Here is a 25534-nt window from a genome sequence, read left to right on the forward strand (position 1 = left end):
ATGCTACACAAGCATTAGTGAATTGTGGTGTCCCTTTCAAAACAGGGCAGCATCCACCAGAAACAGATGATCTGGGAGTGATTTTATGAATAAATGAAAGGGGACCTTGAGCCCTGTGAGCAGTTATGAATGGGCATTTATGGCTAAGAATAGGAGAGCGGGCAGATACAGAGGACAGAGGGGAGGCCATGGATGGGGCTTCTGTGTAACTAGTCTGACAGGCTTTGATGACACAAAGGGGTTAAACCTAACCCTACATGTTGGGATAAATAGGAGTCACCTGGTTAGTTGGCATAATGGCGGCCTGTGAAGGGTCAGCGTTTACAATACTGTGTATTATGGTGAGAATCTTGCCCCAGGTGAATGGGGAGCCAGGTCGTATTTCTCCATGCGTCGCTGTGATCTCCTACATAATCATTCCTGTCAGTTTACTCATTATGGATTTTGTGCAAAGCTCTTGAGTGATGTGAAAAGGCCCCTCTTTCTCTTTCCTGTCTCCATGAAGGAATCGTCTTTGTCCTCTCTCTCTCTCTCTCTCTCTCTCTCGACGCACACTGGCAGAAAACGCTAGCTGCCTGGCTTCGCTGTAGTCAATAAAGAGTGAGAGAGAGTCCCCCCCTTTCTTTCATGAGCGCTATTTCCTGTTTGGCTGTACCAATGGCATTCAGAGACAATGTGGGAGAATTTTATGTCTGTCCAGAAGCACTTTATGGTCTGCGTCCCAAATGGCACCCTGTTCCCTCTAGTGTGCACTACTTGGACCAGATCCCTATGGGCCCTGGTCAAAAGTAGTGTACTACATAGGGAATAGGATGCCATTTGGGACGGAATCGGTGTATATGACTGTAGTCATAGAGGACAGAGAGTTGAAGGGGATGAGCCCATAACTGCAATGAAACTACACAGAGGTCAGAGAGAGTGATAGCAATCTGTTTCTGAGCTGAGAGAGTCAAGTAGAGTCAAGATACAATCCCTGTCACTCCTCTATGACAGAATGTCACATAGAGGATACAATAACACAATCATTTTTCGTCATTTAATTTGACAGATATATTATGGCGATTATTGTCGTCATCACCTGTGTACGACTATCATCATCAACTTCATCATTCAGTATGATAATATCCTCTAGCAGGAGTAGGAATAAACGTAGCAGTACAGGTGTTTGAATTTTCATAGGATTAGTGGTAATACTTCAGATGTCATGTCAAATAAATAGTCTGATCAACTGACGTCACTGTTTCAGTCCTACTGTTCTCTGACTGTGTTCTCGTCTACTATAGTGTCAGAACCTGAGGTTCAGTGTCGGTGTTGTTCTTACCTGGCGTCGGCGTGCTGCTGCTGGCTGTCCTGCAGCTGGAGGGTGTGTGTGGGTGTGGGCCGTTCACAGTGGACACTGTGGTAGAGTCCCCCTGGACCTGGCTGGCCCCCCGGTGGCACGGTCACACTCTGCCCACTCTGTCCACAGCGCATCAGTGTGCCCTCACTGCCCCGCAGATCTGACCCACTCTCCTTCTCTGGGCAGTAGGCACCGCTGCAACCACCGTTGACTGGAAAACACAACCGAGATAAGATAGCAATTTATTAATATCATACCATAATGTTTGCCATTTAGCCGACGCTTTTATCCAAAGTGATTAAGAATCATGCATGCATACATTTTCTTATGGGTAGCCCAGCGGGAATCAAGCCCACGATCCTGGCAGTGTTAATCCCCAAAGGTGAAATTTGTTTGCACAAGATAATACATACACCAATAAATACACAATGATGATGACAATCACAACACTGTAACCCTCAGAGTCACTAAAATAAACCAGTATTTATTCATTTCCAAAGGGGAAGTTGGCTCAGTTAGCCTGTTTTGCTAATCTAACGACAGTGCAGACAGATTAATAACTGCCATAAAGTGCAACAGATTTCCTCTGAGTCGCATCCATCAGTGACATGTTGAAATTGCATTAGATTACAATGAATCTCTTGAGGTAAAATTGCTGGCTGTGAGTTTGTGGATCCGTTGATCTGTGGAATGATTTTATGCTCTTTGGCGAACTTTCAAAGATGATGACAGCAGTAATGATGCCAAAAGATTGACTTGCGTAAATTCATGTTGAACTGTGCACACAATAACACTTCATAGTGTGGATCTCATATATCCTGAATGGCTCAGTTTGTGGAGCATGGGATTGTGGGTTCGATTCCCGCTGGGGCCACCCATATGTAAAATGTATGCACACATGACTAAGTTGCTTTGGATAAAAGACTCTGTTAATGGCATATGTTAGTACCGTATGTTCCAAATGCTCGTGTTTGACTATTTGCTATTGAAGATGCACTCAGTTAGCCCACAGCTGGGCATACATTTGTTTATTCGATGAGGGGGAATATGTTTGATTTACACATACTACACAATGATTTTGTATTCCTATTGTGAGAGATATTTTGTTGCACCACTAGCATAAACAATCTATATTTAGCACCATATGACTTTTGAATATATATATATTTTTGCTTTTAGTTGGCCTAACAAAATGGTTCCATAAAACATATGAAAATATGAATAAAAATCTGAAATGTGACACATGAAAGTGAGCAAAGGTGGGGTTGTGTATGGGGAAATATTTGCAGAAGGAAAGACGATACCCCCGATGCTCATTCGTGTGTAGGTGGCCACATGTCCCTGCTCCAACCTCCCTAACTCAATTTCTCAAATTCAATTTGCTCATAATTATGTTATTGACAATGTTATCCCCATGACGTATTGTTGATAAAGGCACTAAACACTTCCTGATAGAAGAGAATAAACTGAAGAAAGGATGGAGGTGAAGGGCAAGGGGAAGGATAGAGAGACAGGAAGAGGAAACAGAAAGATATAAGAATGAAGACAGCAACGAGATAGACAGAAAGAGAGAGAGAGAGAGAGAGAGAGAGAGAGAGGAATGGGGAGGGAGAGAGGGAGGGGGAGGGAGAGAGAGAGAGAGAGAGAGAGAGAGAGAGAGAGAGAGAGAGAGAGAGAGAGAGAGAGAGAGAGAGAGAGAGAGAGAGAGAGAGAGAGAGAGAGAGAGAGAGAGAGAGAGAGAGAGAGAGAGAGGAGAGAGAGAGAGAGGAATGGGGAGGAGAGGGAGAGGGGGAGGGAGAGAGAGAGAGAGAGAGAGAGAGAGAGAGGGAGGGAGGGAGGGAGAGAGAGAGAGAGAGAGAGGAATGGGGAGAGAGAGAGAGAGAGAGAGAGAGAGAGAGAGAGAGAGAGAGAGAGAGAGAGAGAGAGAGAGAGAGAGAGAGAGAGAGAGAGAGAGGGAGGGAGGGAGGGAGGGAGGAGGGAGGGAGGGAGAGAGAGAGAGAGAGAGAGAGAGAGAAGAAGGGAGAGAGAGAGAGAGAGAGAGAGAGAGAGAGAGAGAGAGAGAGAGAGAGAGAGAGAGAGAGAGAGAGAGAGAGGGAGGGAGGGAGGGAGGGAGGGAGGGAGGGAGGGGAGGGAGAGAGAGAGAGAGAGAGAAGGGAGAGAGAGAGAGAGAGAGAGAGAGAGAGAAGAGAGAGAGAGAGAGAGAGGGAGAGAGAGAGAGAGAGAGGAATGGGGAGAGAGAGAGAGAGAGGGAGAGAGAGAGAGAGAGAGAGAGAGGAATGGGGAGGAGAGAGAGAGAGGGGGGAGGAGGGGAGGGGAGGGAGAGAGAGAGAGAGAGAGAGAGAGAGAGAGAGAGAGAGAGAGAGAGAGAGAGAGAAATGGGGAGAGAGAGAGAGAGAAAGAGAGAGAGAGGTAGATAGACAGAGAAAGAGCAAGTGAAAAGAGCAAGAAAAAAAAAGAAGTGAGCACCCAATTTGTGCGTTCTGCTGCATGTATCACCATCTGGAGAGCCTTGCGGTCTGTGGCGGTGGAGTTGCGTACCAGGCTGCGATGCGGCCCAACAGTATGCTCTCGATGGTGCTCCTGTAGAACCCTCGGGGACAGGCCGAATTTCTACAGCATCCTCAGGTTGAAGAGTCACTGCCGTGCCTTCTTCATCATGGTGTTCGTGGAGTTTGACAATTTCAGCTCATCTAGATGTGTACGCCGGGGAACTTTAAGTTATTGAACGTCTCCATGGCGGCCCCATTGATGAGGATGGGGGCGTGCCCAACCTGGTTCCTCCTGAAGTCCACAATCAGCTCCTTTGTTTTGCTGATGTTGAGGGAGAGGTTGTTAACCTGGCACCACGCTGTCAGAGTGCCTATCTCCTCCCTGTAGGCCGTCTCGTCGTTGTTGGTGATCAGGCAAACTACTGTTGTGTCATCAGCGAACTTAATGATGGAGTTGGAACTGTGTGAGGCCACGCAGTCATTGGTATACAGGGAATACAGGAGCGGACTGAGGACGTACCCTTGTGGGGCCCCCGTGTTGAGAATCAGTGTCAAGGAGGTAATGTTGCCTACCTTCACCACCTGGTGTCAGCCTGTCAGGATGTCCAGGACCCAGTTGCATAGGGAGGAGTTCAGACCCAGGGCCATGAGTTTTGTAATGAGCTTATAGGGCACTACGGTATTGAAGGTCGAGGTGTAGTCGATGAACTGCTTCCTCACATATGCATTCCTTTTGTCCAGGTGGGTGAGGGCAGTGTGCAGTGCAATGGCAATTGCGTCGTCCGTGGATCTGTCAGGGCAGTAGGCAAATTGGAGAGGGTTGAGTGTGTTGGGGAGGGAGAAGGTGATGTGGTCTTTGACTAGCCTCTCGAAGCACTTCATGATGACGGAAGAGAGTGCTACTGGTCGGTAGTCATTCAGTTCAGTTATTTTCCCTTTCTTGGGCACTGGGATGATAGTGGACATCTTGAAGCAGGTGGGTGTAGCGGGCTGAGCTAGAGAGAGATTGAAAACGTCTGAGAACATAACAGCCAGCTGGTCTGCACATGCTCTTGCGAGGGTTAACACTTTTGAATGACTTACATTCATCCTCAGTGGAGACAGTGAGTATGTAGCCCACGTTGAGGTGGTTAAGCATAGAAAGAGAAAGACACCAAGGAAACGTTTTATGATTACATTTGCCCCAACTCCCAAATGTTCACTGTGTCTCCTGAATCAGGTAGGCATATTCCTTTATATGATGTGGGAGTGCCCTGCAGTTAAATGCTTCTGGGACAAAGCAAAAAAAATAATTTTGAAGTGCATGAATGTAAATATTCAATGCTTTGCATCTATTATGTTACTTAACGATGATAGCTCCTTGAATATCTCAATCAATCAGAGATGATTACTGTTGGCAGGCAGCACTGCCGCAAAAAATATGTTCGAAGTTATAACATTAGAACTATCGACAGCGAGAATAAATGGTGCTAGTCAAGGAACAATTGAGGCCTGGACAAATACACTTGACTCTGTAAAGAATAATCTTAACTAAAGCCCAACACATACATAGAAACAAAATACAGTATAGATATAACTATTTTTTTTGTGGTTGGAGTGATGGAGACATGTTGACTGGATAGGGTTGGGGGTGGAGGCCCACTTTTTCCTGTTTATTTTCCTTTTTAAACACTAAATGTTATATTACTTTGTACTATTAAATGTTTGATGTTCTCTTGGCAGCCCAAAGGTACAACAGAAAAATATATATGGAAAATAATACATGAAAATGTGATATGAACTGAATATATGAAAATATATTAATTTGAAGATTGTACCTGTAACCACCCCGAACGAAGAAATGACAAATAAATAAACATTTGGTCACATAAAAAGAAAGAGAGAGAGAGAGAGAGGGGAGAGATGGAGAAGAGAAAAGGCGGAGATTAGTAAAAAGAGAGAGAAGTCAAGAGGTGAAAGAAAAAGAAGAAGGGTAGTGGTGCAGGTAATGAATAGAGAGAGAGAGGGGAGAGGTGGAGAAAGTCAGGGCAAACACTGCAGTGTCACTGAGGGACTATGAGCTGCATGAAAGTTTCATTCAGAGCCATAAACAGAAGGACTCTTTCAGCTCTGCTCTGTTTTCAAGGAATACAAATGGTTCTGTTTATTAAGTCCTGGATCGTTAGGCTATGTCTTTTTTTGTTCTGTTTTTTTTGGGGGGCTGGGCATTTCCAGTTAGCGTATCCAACTGTGTTTGTAAAAACTTCAAGGCCTGTTGATCGATCTTGCCTCATCTCTGGAATAAGAGTGTTTCAATCAGGATGGCCAGTGGCGACATGACTCAGGACAGAATCAACGAGAATCAGGATGAATGTATACTATGGCCTTGACTGTATACAGCCTTTCACTATGTACAGTCACACACAGGCGCACAGCTACAGTCCCTTCAGAAAGTATTCATACCCCTTGACTTTTTCCACATTTTGTTGTGTTACAGCCTGAATTTGAAATGGATTACATTTAGATGTTTTGTTACTGGCCTACACACAATACCCCATAATGTCAACGTGGAATTATGTGAAAAGCTGAAATGTCTTGAGTCAATAAGCATTCAACCCCTTTGTTATGGCAAGCCTAAATAAGTTCAGGAGTAAAAATGTGCTTAACAATTCCCCTAAATAGTTGCATGGACTCACTCTGTGTGTAATAATAGTGTTTAACATGATTTTTGAATGACTACCTCATCTCTGTACCCCACACATACAATTATCTGTAAGGTCCTTCAGTCGAGCAGTGAATTTCAAACATAGATTCAACCACAAAGACCAGGGATGTTTTCCAATGCCTTGCAAAGAAGGGCACCTATTGGTAGACGGTTAAAATAAAAAGCAGACATTAAATATCCCTTTGAGCATGGTGAAGTTATTAATTACACTTTGGATGGTGTATCAATATACCCATTCACTACAAAGATGCAGGCTAATGGTGACTTTAAAAAGTTACAGAGTTTAACGGCTGTGATAGGAGAAAACTGGGGATGGATCAACAACATTGTAGTTACTCCGCAATACTAATCTAATTGACAGAGTAAAAAGAAGGAAACCTGTACAGAATAAAACATATTCCAAAACATGCATCCTGCTTGCAACAAGGCACTAAAGTAATACTGCAAAACATGTGGCAAATCAATTAACTTTTTGTCCTGAACACAAAGTGTTATGTTTGGGGCAAATCCAGTACAACACATTACTGAGTACCACTCTCCATATTTTCAAGCATAGTGGTGGCTGCATCATGTTATGGGTATGCTTGAAATTGTTAGAGGAAAACGCCACCCAAAAATTATCTTTTGGTATTTGTTTCATTAGTCCCAAAATAGTTTTTCAGACACAGAGAGATGAATTCACCTTTCAGCAGGACAATAACCTAAAACAAAAGGCCAAATTTACACTGGAGTTGCTTACCAAGAAGACAGTGAATGTTCCTGAGTGGCCAAGTTACAGTTTTGACTTACACTACCGTTCAAAAGTTTGGGGTCACTTAGACATTTCCTGGCTTTTTCTTTGCTACTCTGCTTAGAAGGTCAGCATCCTGGAGTCGCCTCTTCACTGTTGACGTTGAGACTGGTGTTTAGAGGAAAAGGCCAAATTTACACTGTTTTGCGGGTACTATTTAATGAAGCTGCCAGTTGAGGACCTGTGAGGCGTCTGTTTCTCAAACTAGACACTCTAATGTATTTGTCCTCTTGCTCAGTTGTGCACCGGGGCCTCCCACTCCTCTTTCTATTCTGGTTAGAGCCAGTTTGCGCTGTTCTGTGAAGGGAGCAGTACACAGCGTTGTACGAGATCTTCAGTTTCTTGGCAATTTCTTGCATGGAATAGCCTTAATTTCTCAGAACAAGAATAGACTGACGAGTTTCAGAAGAAAGTTATTTGTTTCTGGCCATTTTGAGCCTGTAATCGAACCCACAATTGATGATGCTCCAGATCCTCAACTAGTCTCAAGAAGGCCAGTTTTATTGCTTTTTAATCAGCACAACAGTTTTCAGCTGTGCTAACATAATTGCAAAAGGGTTTTCTAATGATCAATTAGTCTTTTAAAATGATAACCTTGGATTAGCAAACAGAACGTGCCATTGGAACACAGGACTGATGGTTGCTGATAATGGGCCTCTGTACGCCTATGTAGATATTCCATTAAAAATCAGCCGTTTCCAGCTACAATAGCCATTTACTACATTAACAATGTCTACACTGTATTTCTGATCAATTTTATGTTCTTTTAATGGACAAAAGAAATGTTTTTCTTTCGAAAACAAGGAAATGTCTAAGTGACCCCAAACTTTTGAAAGGTAGTGTAAATCTACTTTTAAATCTATGGCAAAACTTGAAAATGGCTGTCTAGCAATGATCAACAACCAATTTGTCAGAGCTTGAAGAATTTTGAAAAGAATAATGGACAAATGTTGCACAATCCAGGTGTGAAAAGCTCTTAGAGACTTACCCAGAAAGACTCACAGCTGTAATTGCTGCCAAAGGTGATTCGAACATGTATTGACTCAGGGGTGTGAATACTTATGTAAATTAAATATTTCTGTATTTCAATTTGGTACAATTTCTAAAAACATTTTTTTTTTCATTATGGGGTATTGTGTGTACAACCAAAGTGAGAATAGCATAAAACCTATGGTCTAGCCATACTATATAATATTAACTGCACAGTATGTCTTTGAGATATACTATATGTTCTGTTCAGTTAAATTAACAGTGAGATACAACATACTCCCAGGCAAACCAGATTGAGGCACAAATTCAAGCCAAATAAAATAGTATTTTTCTGTTTCCCTGTTTGAAAACAGTTGCTGTTTGCCAGTAGTATGAAAAATGTATGCACTCACTAACTGTAAGTCGCTCTGGATAAGAGCGTCTGCTAAATGACTAAAATGTCAAATGTAAATGTAGAAACCCCTGTATGTAAATCAGGGCAAACTGTGTGAACACTGTGAATAGCCCAGCAGTCATAAGTTCTGTTTATAGAGATTCTAATACAAACCATTGTTTCAATACTTCGCTTCGGTGTGTTTGGCAGTCTCCTTTCTGACTGTAATCAATGAAGATGGATGTGTCACGGACCACCGTTCCTATAATGCATCTCCCTGAACACCTGACCTTTGACCTGGCACTCTGAGAGATACCATAGAGATGTATAGAGATCATTACATGGAAATAACCATTTTTTTCATGTACATTGACATTGAGGGCTTCCACCATTTTAAAGTAGTCAACTGAGTGGGGATTCCTATTGGTTGGGAGCAATCAGCCAATGATCAGAGCATTGTCTTCTTCTTCAAATCGGTTTGCCTAGTTTGTAAATGGTTTTAAGCTATATGACCGCCATCTAGTGGCCACGATAAATAAATGACACACAAGATTGGGTTCAAGACTCCGGCACTGCAGGTGGCTGTAAGTCACCAATATTAGCTTTACACTTTTTTCAATAACCAAAAGAAGAAGAAAATGGACTTACTTTAAAATGGAGATAGCCTCAATGGTGCTGCCCATGCTGTCCCAGACGCCATAATGGCACAGATACAACGTTGTAATCTCTATACAACCCCATGAGAGATACTTATTTCTACGAAGGAGAGGATGATATGAAAAATATGTCTCCGGATCAGGAAATAGTGATGTACAAGTATGAAGGAGATGTTGTAGTAGTAGGAGAGGGACACTGGTCATTAGGGGAAGGAGAAGACACACTGGATTATGCTAGTTTAGAACTAGGAGCTAGGAACTTTTGCACACACTGTATATATATTTTCTGTTGTATTTTTTGACTTTATGTTTTTTTACCCCATATGTAACTCTGTGTTGTTGTTTTTATCGCACTGCTTTGCTTTATCTTGGCCAGGTCGCATTTGTAAATGACAACTTGTTCTCAACTGGCTTACCTGGTTAAATAAAGGTGAAATCAAATAAAAAATAAAAAACTGACCAGGGTATGTTATCATACTGGTTATTTAGGGCTAGGAACTGGCCAGAGTATGTTATCATACTGGTTATTTAGGAGCTAGGAACTGGCCAGGGTATGTTATCATACTGGTTATTTAGGGATAGGAACTGGCCAGGGTATGTTATCATACTGGTTATTTAGGAGCTAGGAACTGGCCAGGGTATGTTATCATACTGGTTATTTAGGGCTAGGAACTGGCAAGGGTATGTTATCATACTGGTTATTTAGGAGCTAGGAACTGGCCAGGGTATGTTATCATACTGGTTATTTAGGAGCTATGAACTGACCAGGGTATGTTATCATACTGGTTATTTAGGAGCTAGGAACTGGCCAGGGTATGTTATCATACTGGTTATTTAGGAGCTAGGAACTGGCCAGGGTATGTTATCATACTGGTTATTTAGGAGCTAGGAACTGGCCAGGGTATGTTATCATACTGGTTATTTAGGGCTAGGAACTGACCAGGGTATGTTATCATACTGGTTATTTAGGAGCTAGGAACTGGCCAGGGTATGTTATCATACTGGTTATTTAGGGATAGGAACTGGCCAGGGTATGTTATCATACTGGTTATTTAGGGCTAGGAACTGGCCAGGGTATGTTATCATACTGGTTATTTAGGGCTAGGAACTGGCCAGGGTATGTTATCATACTGGTTATTTAGGGATAGGAACTGGCCAGGGTATGTTATCATACTGGTTATTTAGGAGCTAGGAACTGGCCAGGGTATGTTATCATACTGGTTATTTAGGGATAGGAACTGGCCAGAGTATGTTATCATACTGGTTATTTAGGGCTAGGAACTGGCCAGGGTATGTTATCATACTGGTTATTTAGGAGCTAGGAACTGGCCAGGGTATGTTATCATACTGGTTATTTAGGAGCTAGGAACTGGCCAGGGTATGTTATCATACTGGTTATTTAGGAGCTAGGAACTGACCAGGGTATGTTATCATACTGGTTATTTAGGAGCTAGGAACTGGCCAGGGTATGTTATCATACTGGTTATTTAGGAGCTAGGAACTGGCCAGGGTATGTTATCATACTGGTTATTTAGGAGCTAGGAACTGGCCAGGGTATGTTATCATACTGGTTATTTAGGAGCTATGAACTGGCCAGGGTATGTTATCATACTGGTTATTTAGGAGCTAGGAACTGGCCAGGGTATGTTATCATACTGGTTATTTAGGTCTAGGAACTGGCCAGGGTATGTTATCATACTGGTTATTTAGGAGCTAGGAACTGGCCAGGGTATGTTATCATACTGGTTATTTAGGAGCTAGGAACTGGCCAGGGTATGTTATCATACTGGTTATTTAGGGATAGGAACTGGCCAGAGTATGTTATCATACTGGTTATTTAGGGCTAGGAACTGACCAGGGTATGTTATCATACTGGTTATTTAGGGGCTAGGAACTGGCAAGGGTATGTTATCATACTGGTTATTTAGGAGCTATGAACTGACCAGGGTATGTTATCATACTGGTTATTTAGGAGCTAGGAACTGGCCAGGGTATGTTATCATACTGGTTATTTAGGAGCTAGGAACTGACCAGGGTATGTTATCATACTGGTTATTTAGGAGCTAGGAACTGGCCAGGGTATGTTATCATACTGGTTATTTAGGAGCTAGGAACTGGCCAGGGTATGTTATCATACTGGTTATTTAGGAGCTAGGAACTGGCCAGGGTATGTTATCATACTGGTTATTTAGGAGCTAGGAACTGGCCAGGGTATGTTATCATACTGGTTATTTAGGAGCTAGGAACTGGCCAGGGTATGTTATCATACTGGTTATTTAGGAGCTAGGAACTGGCCAGGGTATGTTATCATACTGGTTATTTAGGAGTCAGGAACTGGCCAGAGTATGTTATCATACTGGTTATTTAGGGCTAGGAACTGGCCAGGGTATGTTATCATGCTGGTTGTTTAGGAGCGGGGAGCTGGCAGGGGTATGTTATTGGTTATTAACTGGAGTATTTATCCTGGTTTTAGAGGAACTGGCCAGGGTATGTTATCATACTGGTTATTTAGGAGCTAGGAACTGGCCAGGGTATGTTATCTTACTGGTTATTTGAGGACCTAGGAGCTCCCAGGGTATGTTCTCATACTGGTTATTTAGGAGCTAGGAACTGGCCAGGGTATGTTATCATACTGGTTATTTATAGCGGACTGGCCAGGTATGTTATCATACTGTTTGCTTAGGGCTAGGAAACTGGCCAGGGTATGTTATCATACTGGTTATTTAGAGCTAGAAACTGCCAGGGTATGTTATCATACTGGTTATTTGGAGCTAGGAACTGGCCAGTGTATGTTATCATACTGGTTATTTTGGGCTAGGTACTGCCAGGTAGTGTCATGCTGGTTATTCCAGTTTGAACTGGCGGTATGTTATATAGGAAGCTAGACTGGCCAGAGTGTGTTATCATACTGGTAATGTCGGCTATGAAAACTAACTGAGTATGTTATCATCCTGGTTATTTAGGGAACTGCCAGGGTATGTTATCATACTGGTTATTTAGGAGCTAGGAACTGGCCAGGGTATGTTATCATACTGGTTATTTAGAAGCAGAAGAGGACTGGCCACTATGGCCGGGTATGTTATCATACTGGTTATTTAGGAGCTAGGAACTGGCCAGGGTATGTTATCATACTGGTTTTTAGGAGCTAGGAACTGGCCGGGGTATGTTATCATACTGGTTATTTAGGCTAGGCTGGCCAGGGTATGTTATCATGCTGGTTATTTTAGAGCTAGGAACTGGCCAGGGTATGTTATCATACTGGTTATGTAGGGCATAGGAACTGGCCAGGTATGTTATCATACTGGTTATTTAGGGATAGGAACTGGCCAGGGTATGTTATCATACTGGTTATTTAGGAGCTAGGAACTGGCCAGGGTATGTTATCATACTGGTTATTTAGGGATAGGAACTGGCCAGAGTATGTTATCATACTGGTTATTTAGGGCTAGGAACTGGCCAGGGTATGTTATCATACTGGTTATTTAGGAGCTAGGAACTGGCCAGGGTATGTTATCATACTGGTTATTTAGGAGCTAGGAACTGGCCAGGGTATGTTATCATACTGGTTATTTAGGAGCTAGGAACTGACCAGGGTATGTTATCATACTGGTTATTTAGGAGCTAGGAACTGGCCAGGGTATGTTATCATACTGGTTATTTAGGGATAGGAACTGGCCAGAGTATGTTATCATACTGGTTATTTAGGGCTAGGAACTGGCCAGGGTATGTTATCATACTGGTTATTTAGGAGCTAGGAACTGGCCAGGGTATGTTATCATACTGGTTATTTGGGGATAGGAACTGCCCAGGGTATGTTATCATACTGGTTATTTAGGGCTAGGAACTGGCCAGGGTATGTTATCATACTGGTTATTTAGGAGCTAGGAACTGGCCAGGGTATGTTATCATACTGGTTATTTAGGAGCTAGGAACTGGCCAGGGTATGTTATCATACTGGTTATTTAGGAGCTAGGAACTGACCAGGGTATGTTATCATACTGGTTATTTAGGAGCTAGGAACTGGCCAGGGTATGTTATCATACTGGTTATTTAGGAGCTAGGAACTGGCCAGGGTATGTTATCATACTGGTTATTTAGGAGCTAGGAACTGGCCAGGGTATGTTATCATACTGGTTATTTAGGGCTAGGAACTGGCCAGGGTATGTTATCATACTGGTTATTTAGGAGCTAGGAACTGGCCAGGGTATGTTATCATACTGGTTATTTAGGGATAGGAACTGGCCAGAGTATGTTATCATACTGGTTATTTAGGGCTAGGAACTGGCCAGGGTATGTTATCATACTGGTTATTTAGGAGCTAGGAACTGGCCAGGGTATGTTATCATACTGGTTATTTAGGAGCTAGGAACTGGCCAGGGTATGTTATCATACTGGTTATTTAGGAGCTAGGAACTGGCCAGGGTATGTTATCATACTGGTTATTTAGGAGCTAGGAACTGACCAGGGTATGTTATCATACTGGTTATTTAGGAGCTAGGAACTGGCCAGGGTATGTTATCATACTGGTTATTTAGGGATAGGAACTGGCCAGGGTATGTTATCATACTGGTTATTTAGGAGCTAGGAACTGGCCAGGGTATGTTATCATACTGGTTATTTAGGGATAGGAACTGGCCAGAGTATGTTATCATACTGGTTATTTAGGGCTAGGAACTGGCCAGGGTATGTTATCATACTGGTTATTTAGGAGCTAGGAACTGGCCAGGGTATGTTATCATACTGGTTATTTGGGGATAGGAACTGCCCAGGGTATGTTATCATACTGGTTATTTAGGGCTAGGAACTGGCCAGGGTATGTTATCTTACTGGTTATTTAGGAGCTAGGAACTGGCCAGGGTATGTTATCATACTGGTTATTTAGGGATAGGAAATGGCCAGGGTATGTTATCATACTGGTTATTTAGGAGCTAGGAACTGGCCAGGGTTTGTTATCATACTGGTTATTTAGGAGATAGGAACTGGCCAGGGTATGTTATCATACTGGTTATTTAGGAGCTAGGAACTGGCCAGGGTATGTTATCATACTTGTTATTTAAGGCTAGGAACTGGCCAGGGTATGTTATCATACTGGTTATTTAGGGCTAGGAACTGGCCAGGGTATGTTATCATACTGGTTATTTAGGGATAGGAACTGGCCAGGGTATGTTATCATACTGGTTATTTAGGGATAGGAACTGGCCAGGGTATGTTATCATACTGGTTATTTAGGGATAGGAACTGGCCAGGGTATGTTATCATACTGGTTATTTAGGGATAGGAACTGGCCAGGGTATGTTATCATACTGGTTATTTAGGTCTAGGAACTGGCCAGGGTATATTATCATACTGGTTATTTAGGGATAGGAACTGGCCATGGTATATTATCATACTGGTTATTTAGGAGCTAGGAACTGGCCAGGGTACGTTATCATACTGGTTATTTAGGAGCTAGGAACTGGCCAGGGTATGTTATCATACTGGTTATTTAGGAGCTAGGAACTGGCCAGGTTATGTTATCATACTGGTTATTTAGGAGCTAGGAACTGGCCAGGGTATGTTATCATACTGGTTATTTAGGAGCTAAGAACTGACCAGGGTATGATATCTTACTGGTTGTTTAGGGCTAGGAGCTGGCCAGGGTTGTCATCATACTGGTTATTTAGGGATAGGATCTGGCCAGGGTATGTTATCATACTGGTTATGCTAGTTTAGGGCTAGGAGCTAAGAGCTGACCAGGGTATTTTATCATATTGGTTATGCTAGTTTAGGGCTAGGAGCTGACCAGGGTATGTCATCATACTGGTTATGCTAGTTTAGGGCTAGGAGCTAGGAGCTGACCAGGGTATGTCATCATACTGGTTATGGTTGTTTAGGGCTAGGAGCTGACCAGGGTATGTCATCATACTGGTTATGCTAGTTTAGGTCTAGGAGCTGACCAGGGTATGTCAAATCAAATCAAATTTTATTGGTCACATGCGCCGAATACAACAGGTGCAGACATTACAGTGAAATGCTTACTTACAGCCCTTAACCAACAGTGCATTTATTTTAAACAAAAAAAGTACGAATAAAACAACAACAAAAAAAGTGTTGAGAAAAAAAAGAGCAGAAGTAAAATAAAGTGACAGTAGGGAGGCTATATATACAGTAAAATAAAGTGACAGTAGGGAGGCTATATATACAGGGGGTACCGTTGCAGAGTCAATGTGCGGGGGCACCGGCTAGTTGAGGTAGTTGAGGTAATATGTACATGTGGGTAGAGTTAAAGTGACTATGCATAAATACTTAACAGAGTAGCAGCAGCGTAAAAAGGATGGGGTGGGGGGGCAGTGCAAATAGTCCGGGTAGCCATGATTAGCTGTTCAGGAGTCTTATGGCTTGGGGGTAGAAGCTGTTGAGAAGTCTTTTGGACCTAGACTTGGCACTCCGGTACCGCTTGCCGTGTGGTAGCAGAGAGAACAGTCTATGACTAGGGTGGCTGGAGTCTTTGACAATTTTGAGGGCCTTCCTCTGACACCGCCTGGTATAGAGGTCCTGGATGGCAGGGAGCTTTGCCCCAGTGATGTACTGGGCCGTACGCACTACCCTCTGTAGTGTCATCACACTGGTTATGCTAGTTTAGTGCTAGGAGCTGACCAGGGTATGTCATCATATTGGTTATGCTAGTTTAGGGCTAGGAGCTGACCAGGGTATGTCATTACACTGGTTATGCTAGTTTAGGGCTAGGAGCTGACCAGGGTATGTCATCATACTGGTTATGCTAGTTTAGGGCTAGGAGCTGACCAGGGTATGTCATCACACTGGTTATGCTAGTTTAGGGCTAGGAGCTGACCAGGGTATGTCATCATACTGGTTATGCTAGTTTAGGGCTAGGAGCTGACCAGGGTATGTCATCATACTGGTTATGCTAGTTTAGGGCTAGGAGCTGACCAGGGTATGTAATCATACTGGTTATGCTAGTTTAGGGCTAGGAGCTGACCAGGGTATGTCATCATACTGGTTATGCTAGTTTAGGGCTAGGAGTTGACCAGGGTATGTAATCATACTGGTTATGCTAGTTTAGGGCTAGGAGCTGACTGGCCCCTACTTATAGACATTTGGTAAGGAGTTTCTCCTGGCCAGGTCACATGTTCTAAAGACCTAAACTACACCATATAACCAGTCTGTCTTTAGGTTCAGAACAGGACAAAACTACACCATATAACCAGTCTGTCTTTAGGTTCAGAACAGGCCTAAACTACACCAGATAACCAGTCTGTCTTTAGGTTCAGAACAGGCCTAAACTACACCATATAACCAGTCTGTCTTTAGGTTCAGAACAGGCCTAAACTACACCATATAACCAGTCTGTCTTTAGGTTCAGAACAGGCCTAAACTACACCATATAACCAGTCTGTCTTCAGGTTCAGAACAGGCCTAAACTAAACCATATAACCAGTCTGTCTTCAGGTTCAGAACAGGACAAAACTAAACCATATAACCAGTCTGTCTTTAGGTTCAGAACAGTCACTCTCTTTACAATAAAACCAATTTCACTGCACTGTACTGAAGACCTATAGAAGTCCTGTATTCCATTTGCATACAGGCTGAACGCTCGGCTGATTTAAAGCTTTGCTACAACAACTGATTCAGTCATGCTCAGGCTAGTGGAAAATGGGCTTCTCAACATATGGTGGCTTGGAATGAAACCAACAGTAAATTCAGTTGATATTGAATATGCCATGGTAATTCAGCGTTGTTAGTATATAATTGTGTCTGTTAGGGCTGGCTTGCTCAGGAGCTGGAAGCCAGGGAAAGCACCTGGGACCGAGGTGAAACGGAAAACACACAGAACCGTGACAGAGACAGAGAGAGATGGAGGGATGAAGGGATGGAGGGAGAGGGAGAGGGAAAGAGAAGTCCAATGATACGCTGACACAGTGATGGGAAATGCAGGGGTCAGGTCAGTAATTGCGGTGAGGTCCTGTGAGAGTGGTCATGGATGGTCTCTAAGGAACCATTTTTAGGCCTCTGTGGATGGGGCAATCTTTTTTAATTCTCTCCAAAGTATGAGATGAAATGAACTCCATGATGTCAGTTGTGTATTTATTTTTTTGTTAAATAGCTTGTGTTAAAGTGGCAAGGTGTTTCATTGTTATATTTCACAAATGACAAATATTGCTATGTGAAGGAATACTTTTTAATGTACTGTTGTTAAATGCATTGCAGATATAATATCTTATATTTCTGTCTAATCAGTTACTGTAAATTACTGTTTTCAACATAAAAAAATCAGTTGCAAAACAGATTACACTTCTTGAGTAATATCTAACCACAGCCCCGGGACAGAAGAGGAGGTGGGTCATTCGCTGCTCTGATAATGATATGCACACTTGCAAGCTTTCAGAGCCAATTAGAGGACACAATCTCAAGGCGTGAAATCAGTGAGAGACTTGTTACAGGTTGCTGCCAGAATCACCAGGGGCAACCATGGTGCTCTATCAAGACCATGTACAGATGTGTTGTTGGCCCATTTTCACAAACACCCACTGATGTCAGCATCCACAACCAGAGACAGATATGAGACAAATCCCTGAAGAAGACAGATATGAGACAAAGCACAGAAGAAGACAGAGATGAGGCAAATCCCTGAAGAAGACAGATATGAGGCAAATCCCAGAAGAAGACATGTGAGACAAAGTCCAGAAGAAGACAGAGGTGAGGCAAATCCCAGAAGAAGACAGATATGAGACAAAGCCCAGCAGAAGACAGACAACATTCCCTGTCTTAGGTCAGTTAGGATCACCACTTTATTTTAAGAATGTGAAATGTCAGAATAATTGTAGAGAGAATGATTTATTTCAGCTTTTATTTATTTCATCACATTCCCAGTGGGTCAGAAGTTTACATACACTAAATTAGTCTTTGGTAGCATTGCCTTTAAATTGTTTAACTTGGGTCAAACGTGTTGGGTAGCCTTCCACAAGCTTCCCACAATAAGTTGGGTGAATGTTGGCCCATTCCTCCTGACAGAGCTGGTGTAACTGAGTCAGGGTTGTAGGCCTCCTTGCTCGCACATGCTTTTTCAGTTATGCCCACACATTTTCTATAGGATTGAGGTCAGGGCTTTGTGATGGACACTCCAATACCTTGACTTTGTTGTCCTTAAGCCATGTTGCCACAACTTTGGAAGTATGCTTGGGGTCATTGTCGATTTGGAAGACCCATTTGCGACCAAGCTTTAACTTCCTGACTGATGTCTTGAGATGTTGCTTCAATATATCCACATAATTTTCCTTCCTCTTGATGCCATCTATTTTGTGAAGCGCACCAGTCCCTCCTGCAGCAAAGCACCCCCACAGCATGATGCTGCCACCCCCGTGCTTCACGGTTGGGATGGTGTTCTTCGGCTTGCAAGCCACCCCCTTTTTCCTCCAAACATAACGATGGTCATTATGGCCTAACAGTTCTACTTTTGTTTCATCAGACCAGAGGACATTTCTCCAAAAAGTACGATCTTTGTCCCCATGTGCAGTTGCAAACCGTAGTCTGGCTTTTTTATGGCGGTTTTGGAGCAGTGGCTTCTTCCTTGCTGAGCGGCCTTTCAGGTTATGTCGATATAGGACTCGTTTTACTGTGGATATAGATAATTTTGTACCTGTTTCCTCCAGCATCTTCACAAGGTCCTTTGCTGTTGTTCTGGGATTGATTTGCACTTTTCGCACCAAAGTACATTAATCTCTAGGAGACAGAACGCGTCTCCTTCCTGAGCGTTATGACGGCTGCGTGGTCCCATGGTGTTTATACTTGTGTACTATTGTTTGTACAGATGAACGTGGTACCTTCAGTCGTTTGGAAATTGCTACCAAGGATTAACCAGACTTGTGGAGGTCTACAATTTGTTTTCTGAGGTCTTGGATGATGTCTTTTGATTTTCCCATGATGTCAAGCAAAGAGGCACTGAGTTTGAAGGTAGGCCTTGAAATACATCCACAGGTACACCTCCGATTGACTCAAATGATGTCAATTAGCCTATCAGAAGCTTCTAAAGCCATGACATCATTTTCTGGAATTTTCCAAGCTGTTTAAAGGCACAGTCAATTTAGTGTATGTAAACTTCTGACCCACTGGAATTGTGATACAGTGAAATAATCTGTCTGTAAACAATTGTTGGAAAAATTACTTGTGTCATGCACAAAGTAGATGTCCTAACCGACTTGCCAAAACTATAGTTTGTTAACAATACATTTGTGGAGTGGTTGAAAAACAAGTTTTCATGACTCCAACCTAAGTGTATGTAAACTTCCAACTTCAACTGTATGTGGTTACTGGATAACTTTTATTGATGGACATATGTGATTATTTTTTGGCTTGTGTCGAGGAGATAAATGAGTTTCCAATAACCCCCCATTGATTCAGAGTGTTCTTATGTCATCCATTTGTCATGCTTCCTCCGCTTCAAAACCCCTTGAGAACACAAAGCAAAGCCATAAAAAAAATCAGATGCATCGAAACCACAAATGGAAAACCCTTACTATTTCCATGGATGAATTCATTCAGTTCTGTAACTAGGGATAACCCCACACAAACAACACAACTATTATCTCTAGATTAGCATGTCTGTGCTGTATTCCATATTGCATTCCACAATGACCAGAATGACCTGAGATTCATCATCATAATGACATATCACATCACATGTTATCATTCTAACTTTACTAATTCCTCAAATACTGGATACATTTAATTTCTCCAGAACTCTGATTCTCTTTTCTGTCTTTCTCTCTCTCTGGTCTCTCTCTCTCTGGTCTCTCTCTCTCTCTCTGGTCTCTCTCTCTCTGGTCTCTCGCTCTCTCTCTCTGGTCTCTCTCTCTGGACTCTCTCTCTCTCTGGTCTCTCTCCCTCTCTCTGGTCTCTCTCTCTGGTCTCTCTCTCTCTGGTCTCCCTCTCTGGTCTCTCTCTCTGGTCTCTCTCTCTCTCTGGTCTCTCTCTCTGGTCTCTCTCTCTCTGGTCTCTCTCTCTTCATCTCTGTCTCTCTGTCTCTGTCTCTTTCTCTCAGTACCCAGGTTTCCATCCAACCATTTCATGCGGATGAATTACCTGAAGCATAAAAAAATGCTAAGACAGGCCTATTGGAAACAGGAAATGTCAGTACAAATTCATAAATGTCAACAGACAATTTGTTCGTTCGACATGTGGGGATCTTTTTGTGTCTGTAAATTTAATAATGCGAGAAATGGAGGTGGAAACGCCATTATTGATATAATAACATCATATTGAATTACAAGTTTATAGGCAGATGAAATAAGTTATGATGAACTTCACATGTTGGTTAAGTGCACAGTGATCAAGCACATTTCCAATAGGCTAAACATCGAGGGTAGGCTATTATTTAAAAGCTGGTGAGATGATGATCGGTGCTTGGCTACCAATTATCTAATAAAATCATCTTGCTCTTATCCATATCTCATCATATAACCCCCGCCCACTTTATCAGCAAACTATTGTCTAGAGAGCATGCGCCAAAACCAGATTGGGCAAGTTTGCTATTATTCGCAACAGCTTTTGTGACAAAACCATCAGTAGAGTTGAAAATGCGATGGAAACCCATTAAACTTTTTATTTGGTACATGGGAAAGGTGATTTTTATGTGCACTACGTCATCACACACAGCCTTTTATCTGCAACAAGTCAGTTTGATGTAAACACACCTCTTATGGGAAAATGTGCATATTGTTGAATATTGCGTATATTTGAATATTTGCATGATAATCTATCACCAATTGGATGGAAACCTAGCTTCTTTCTCTTTCTCTTTCTCTTTCTCTTTCTCTTTCTCTTTCTCTTTCTCTTTCTCTCTCTATTTCTTTATTTCTTTCTTTCTTTCTTTCTTTCTTTCTTTCTTTCTTTCTTTCTTTCTTTCTTTCTTTCTTTCTTTCTTTCTCTCCTTATGGACAGTAGTACTGCTGCATCTGATCAGCAGATGTCCTGGTACGGTTCATGATTAAGTGTAATTGGTGGTAATCTCAGGCAAAAAAAAAAATTTGGTGACACTTCATTTTCTATAATTCTCGCCTCTGCGTTAAGTCACCTAAGCATTGTGTTAAGTGCTGGAGTGAGACTGCGCTTGTGCCAGCGTTTCATGTGTTCAAGTCTTCCGAGATGCAGTGGAATGAAAAACAGATGTGCAGATGGTTTGGGGGGAGTGGAGGAGGAGAGGAGGGGCTCAGAGGGGCGAGGAGGAGAGGAGTGGAGCACTCAGAGGTGTACTGTACTGGGAGAGGGAGCACGGCTTGTTTGGAGGGAACCCATGACATATGTGCGTCCCAAATGGCACCCTATTCCCTATATCCCATAGGACTCTGGTCAAAAGTTGTGCATTATATAGGAAAGAGGGTGCCATTTGGCACGCAGACCATGTCAGGGCCCCGACTCAAGGTACAACAAGCTGCCAAAACCACAAGACAGATGCATCTGGAAATCCAGCGTGGCACTTCAACCCGGAGCCACTTTGGGCTCCATAAATCATAAGATCAGCGCGTAAATGGTTAATAATGATCAGTTCATTCTTCCTCTCCTCTCTTCTCTCTTTTCTCCATATATAACACATGACTGAGGTGGGGGATGCCAGGCGGGATGCTCTGGGTTCTAGTGGCTGTTGTCTGCTGCAGATGTTGTGTGTTACAGTCCAAAGATGCCTTCTCCTGCTTTAAATCTCATAACTCAAATATATTTGTGTCTGCTGCATTGGCCCGGAAACGTATCTGTTTGCTTAGTAATGGATGTATGATTGAAAAACCTGGGGGCACAAGTAAATGAAAAATAACAAAGTCGAAAAACGAAAGGACGTCTCCTTTAAACAGGTGCTCGACGGAGCGAGGGAGGAAGAAAAACTTTATTAAATTAGGAGGACATAAATCTCTGTTTTCTTAACAGGATTAGTAGTACCAGCAGACATGAGAATTTTCATGAGGATGAAATCAGTTTGTTATGGCAGATTTGAGCTGTGCTCCAAAAAGGTATACCATGTTTATTCCTTATTACTCATGAACAACTTTGCTATAAATTCAACTCTGAGTGTGTGGCTAAGAAAAAATATTTTCTGAAATATTTCAGACATTTTCAGGAGCCAGAGCAAGTAGTAGAACAACCCCCCAAAAATTATCCAAACTCTGTGTAAAGTCTTTGTTGTCCAATCACAGCATTCCCCTGCCTGGTGTAATGACTATTCAAATTGAAAGGTCCATTGCATTTCACCCAGAAAATGCTGGATGCCTTTTTTGCCCTGAAATATAAGGCTATGCTTCCCTAACAGAGTTCTTAGCAGTCTGCGGCCATTAGAAGTGACTTCTAGGAGAGTCCCCGGCCAGATTGATATTACAGTGGCCATTTCAGAGGAAACAGACAGATGTTGCGTGGAGATGACTTCCTCACAACAACGGCCCCTCTAAACAGAGCAGGGCTGACCGCAGTCTTAACACAACAAACAGCTGGCAGTAAACGCACAACGCCCCCAGACTCCAACCTGCAGCCTCTCAGCCCAATAACTGCATCCCCATCACAACCCAATGAGTTCACCGCATGGCCGGACAACTCAAAGGGACACTGTAAATCAAAGCCCACACACTGGAGAAAACATTACATGGCAATATAAAGGCTGTGGTTTCATACACACAAAGGGACGTACACACACACACACACACACACTGACCCCCCCCCCCCCCCCCACAAATGTAATATTCATCAGTGCTGAGATAAACTGGGTGGTCCGTCCTGATTAGACTCACCACCAATGACAGGGCTCTCCGCTACCCGCCCACAGCCAATCGCTGTTCTCTGTTCTCCTCCTCCGTTGTAATTACTACTTTACACTTGTGCATGTCACCACCTGGTGGTCACACCATGTCACTGGTGGTGCCTAGTAGTCTCCCCCCCCCCACCCCCACACAGTAGTGCACTACTTTTGACCAGAACCCTGTGGGCTATGGCCCCTGGTCAAAGGTAGTGCACAACTACCCATTTGGATAACCAAAAGTGTCGCAGTGACTAACTGAATCTCACACCATTAGCTAGTAATTGGAATAATTTTAAATGTATGCAAGCCACCTTTACAGTACCTCCATCCCACAGGTTGGTGGCACCTTAATTAGGGAGGACGGGCTCGTGGTACTGACTGGAGCAGAATTGGTGGAATGGTGTCAAATACATCAAACACATGGTTTCCATGTGGTTGATGCCATTCCATTTGCTCCGTTCCAGCCATTATTATGAGCCGTCCTCCCCTCAGCAGCCTCCTGTGCTCCATCGTCCAGCTGTCGTCATTTCGTCTGTTGACCAACCCAGCTCCTGCTGGTAAGGTTCTCCCTGAGCCTCTGTGCCCAGACCACTAACTTCAAGAAGCCATGTGTCCTCTTGCCTGAACAAGTTCAGCCAAACATCCCAAATCCAGGTTCATCCATCCAACTATTCTCAAACTGAATTACTTCAGACTTGGTAGTGAATCCAAACGGGATGTAAACCATATCAATCTTAGTCTTAGTAACTAAGCTAAGTCAACCAAGGTCATGTCTCTACTCACAACCAGGACTCCATCTGTCTGCTGCCAGCAGGGTGTGTCTGACTGGTGTCCTGACTCTCAAGTCCTTAGGGGACGTGATGTGTGTGTGTGTTGTGTGTGTGTGTGTGTGTGTGTGTGTGTGTGTGTGTGTGTGTGTGTGTACTTGTTTTCCTAACAATTCACCAAATATCCTGACAAGGTAAAAAAAAAAAAAAAATGTCCTGAATTTGTTTAAATGCTATTTTAAGCTTAAGGTTTCAGTTTAGGGTTTTGGGGTTAAAGATAGGGTTAGGGTTAAGGTTAGGGATAGGGTTAGGGTAACGGTTGGGTTAGGGTTAGGGTTAGAGGTTAGGGAAAATAGTATTTTTAATGTTAGAACATTTTCCTCCCCCAAAAAATTCCTGAAGATAAAGCTGTGTGTGTGTGTGTGTGCACGTGTGTGTGTGTGTGTGTGTGTGTGTGTGTGTGTGTGTGCGTGTGTGTGTGCTGGCCTGGTGACAGATACCAGGTGAGTGAAACTGAGCCAAGGCCAAGCCAGGATGGTGTAAACTAGGACCAAACCTGGGTTCAAATACTATTTGACATCTTTCAACTACTTTTAGCGTTTGCTTTAGCCTGCCTAGATCTTCCAAATGGGCGGAGTTTGCAGTTTTGCGACTATTATACTGGTTCAATTGTGCCAGGCAAGATCAATCAAGCCCAACTTAAGTATTTAAAATGATTTCAAATAGTAATTGAACCCAGGTTTGGTCAGGACGAGGTTAAACGCCTGTTAGGGAGCCAGCAGCAGTAAATAGTGACGGAGTGATGTAGTGATGGAGGGGTGTGTCGGGACTAATGAGTGTCAGCAGCATCACCACACCCAGCTGCTTCATACTAAACCCTATTAACGTTTAACTTTTCATTAGAATGTCATTTGAGTCACAGTCTTTCCACTCGATCCTACGTGGACAAACATCCTGGATTTTACTGTAAAAGATGGTTTGAAATGTGTAGAGAAATTAAACAGTGTGTGTGTGTGGGGGGGTACAGTATGGCTATGGCTATCTTTATGTGTGCACAAGTGTTTGTGTGTGGGGGGGGGTGGGGGTTCTTGGGGCTCATTGCGGCTGCAGCCAACTTGGAAAAGAAAACAATCTTGCTCTAATAGGAAACAGGTCATTGGAGTGTCCTAGATGATGTTTACAGCCTTTTCCTCTTCACTGTGCTCACCCTTTACGATAGAGCCATGGCTCATCTAGAGACGCTGTATAACTGATTAGCTGGCATTCTCAGCATCGACATAAGCTCACAAGGCTCCCATTTAAACGTACACGCAACAGGAAACGATTCTTCTATATCACTTGGTGTTTTCGACAAGAATATTTGGGAGAAACGTCTGGCCTCGGCCCCAGTATGTGTTCCACTGCAGCTGAGTCACAGGGGGTGGGGAGGGGGGAGTTTTTTGGTTATTTTTCAATCTGTTTATTTAACTTTTGCCCTTAAAAAGTCAGCGCATAGCACATGTTGACTAATACGGATGAAAAGCCCAATCAGCCTCTTTGAGCTTCTATCGACAGTGATCTAACAGTTTTGTGTTTTAAATTGAAATGAAGTTAAGCAGTGCTGAGCCTCTGACAGCCAAGCCAGGTGCTGAGCAGTTAGCTCCGAACTCGGC

At 43.0% G+C, this 25534-nt stretch overlaps 1 protein-coding gene across 1 annotated transcript in view; it reads right to left on the reverse strand.

Moving 5' to 3' along the window:
- LOC121576557 (zinc finger protein GLIS1) overlaps positions 1–25534 on the reverse strand; it is a 135325-nt gene that overhangs the window by 81371 nt on the left and 28420 nt on the right. The window contains exon 3 of the mRNA XM_041889792.2: positions 1322–1550. Within this exon, the coding sequence (XP_041745726.1) occupies positions 1322–1550 (229 nt within the window). The remainder of the gene's footprint in view (positions 1–1321; positions 1551–25534) is intronic.

The sequence above is a fragment of the Coregonus clupeaformis genome, chromosome 11, assembly GCF_020615455.1.
Source record: "Coregonus clupeaformis isolate EN_2021a chromosome 11, ASM2061545v1, whole genome shotgun sequence".
In the NCBI taxonomy this organism is placed as follows: Eukaryota; Metazoa; Chordata; class Actinopteri; order Salmoniformes; family Salmonidae; genus Coregonus; species Coregonus clupeaformis.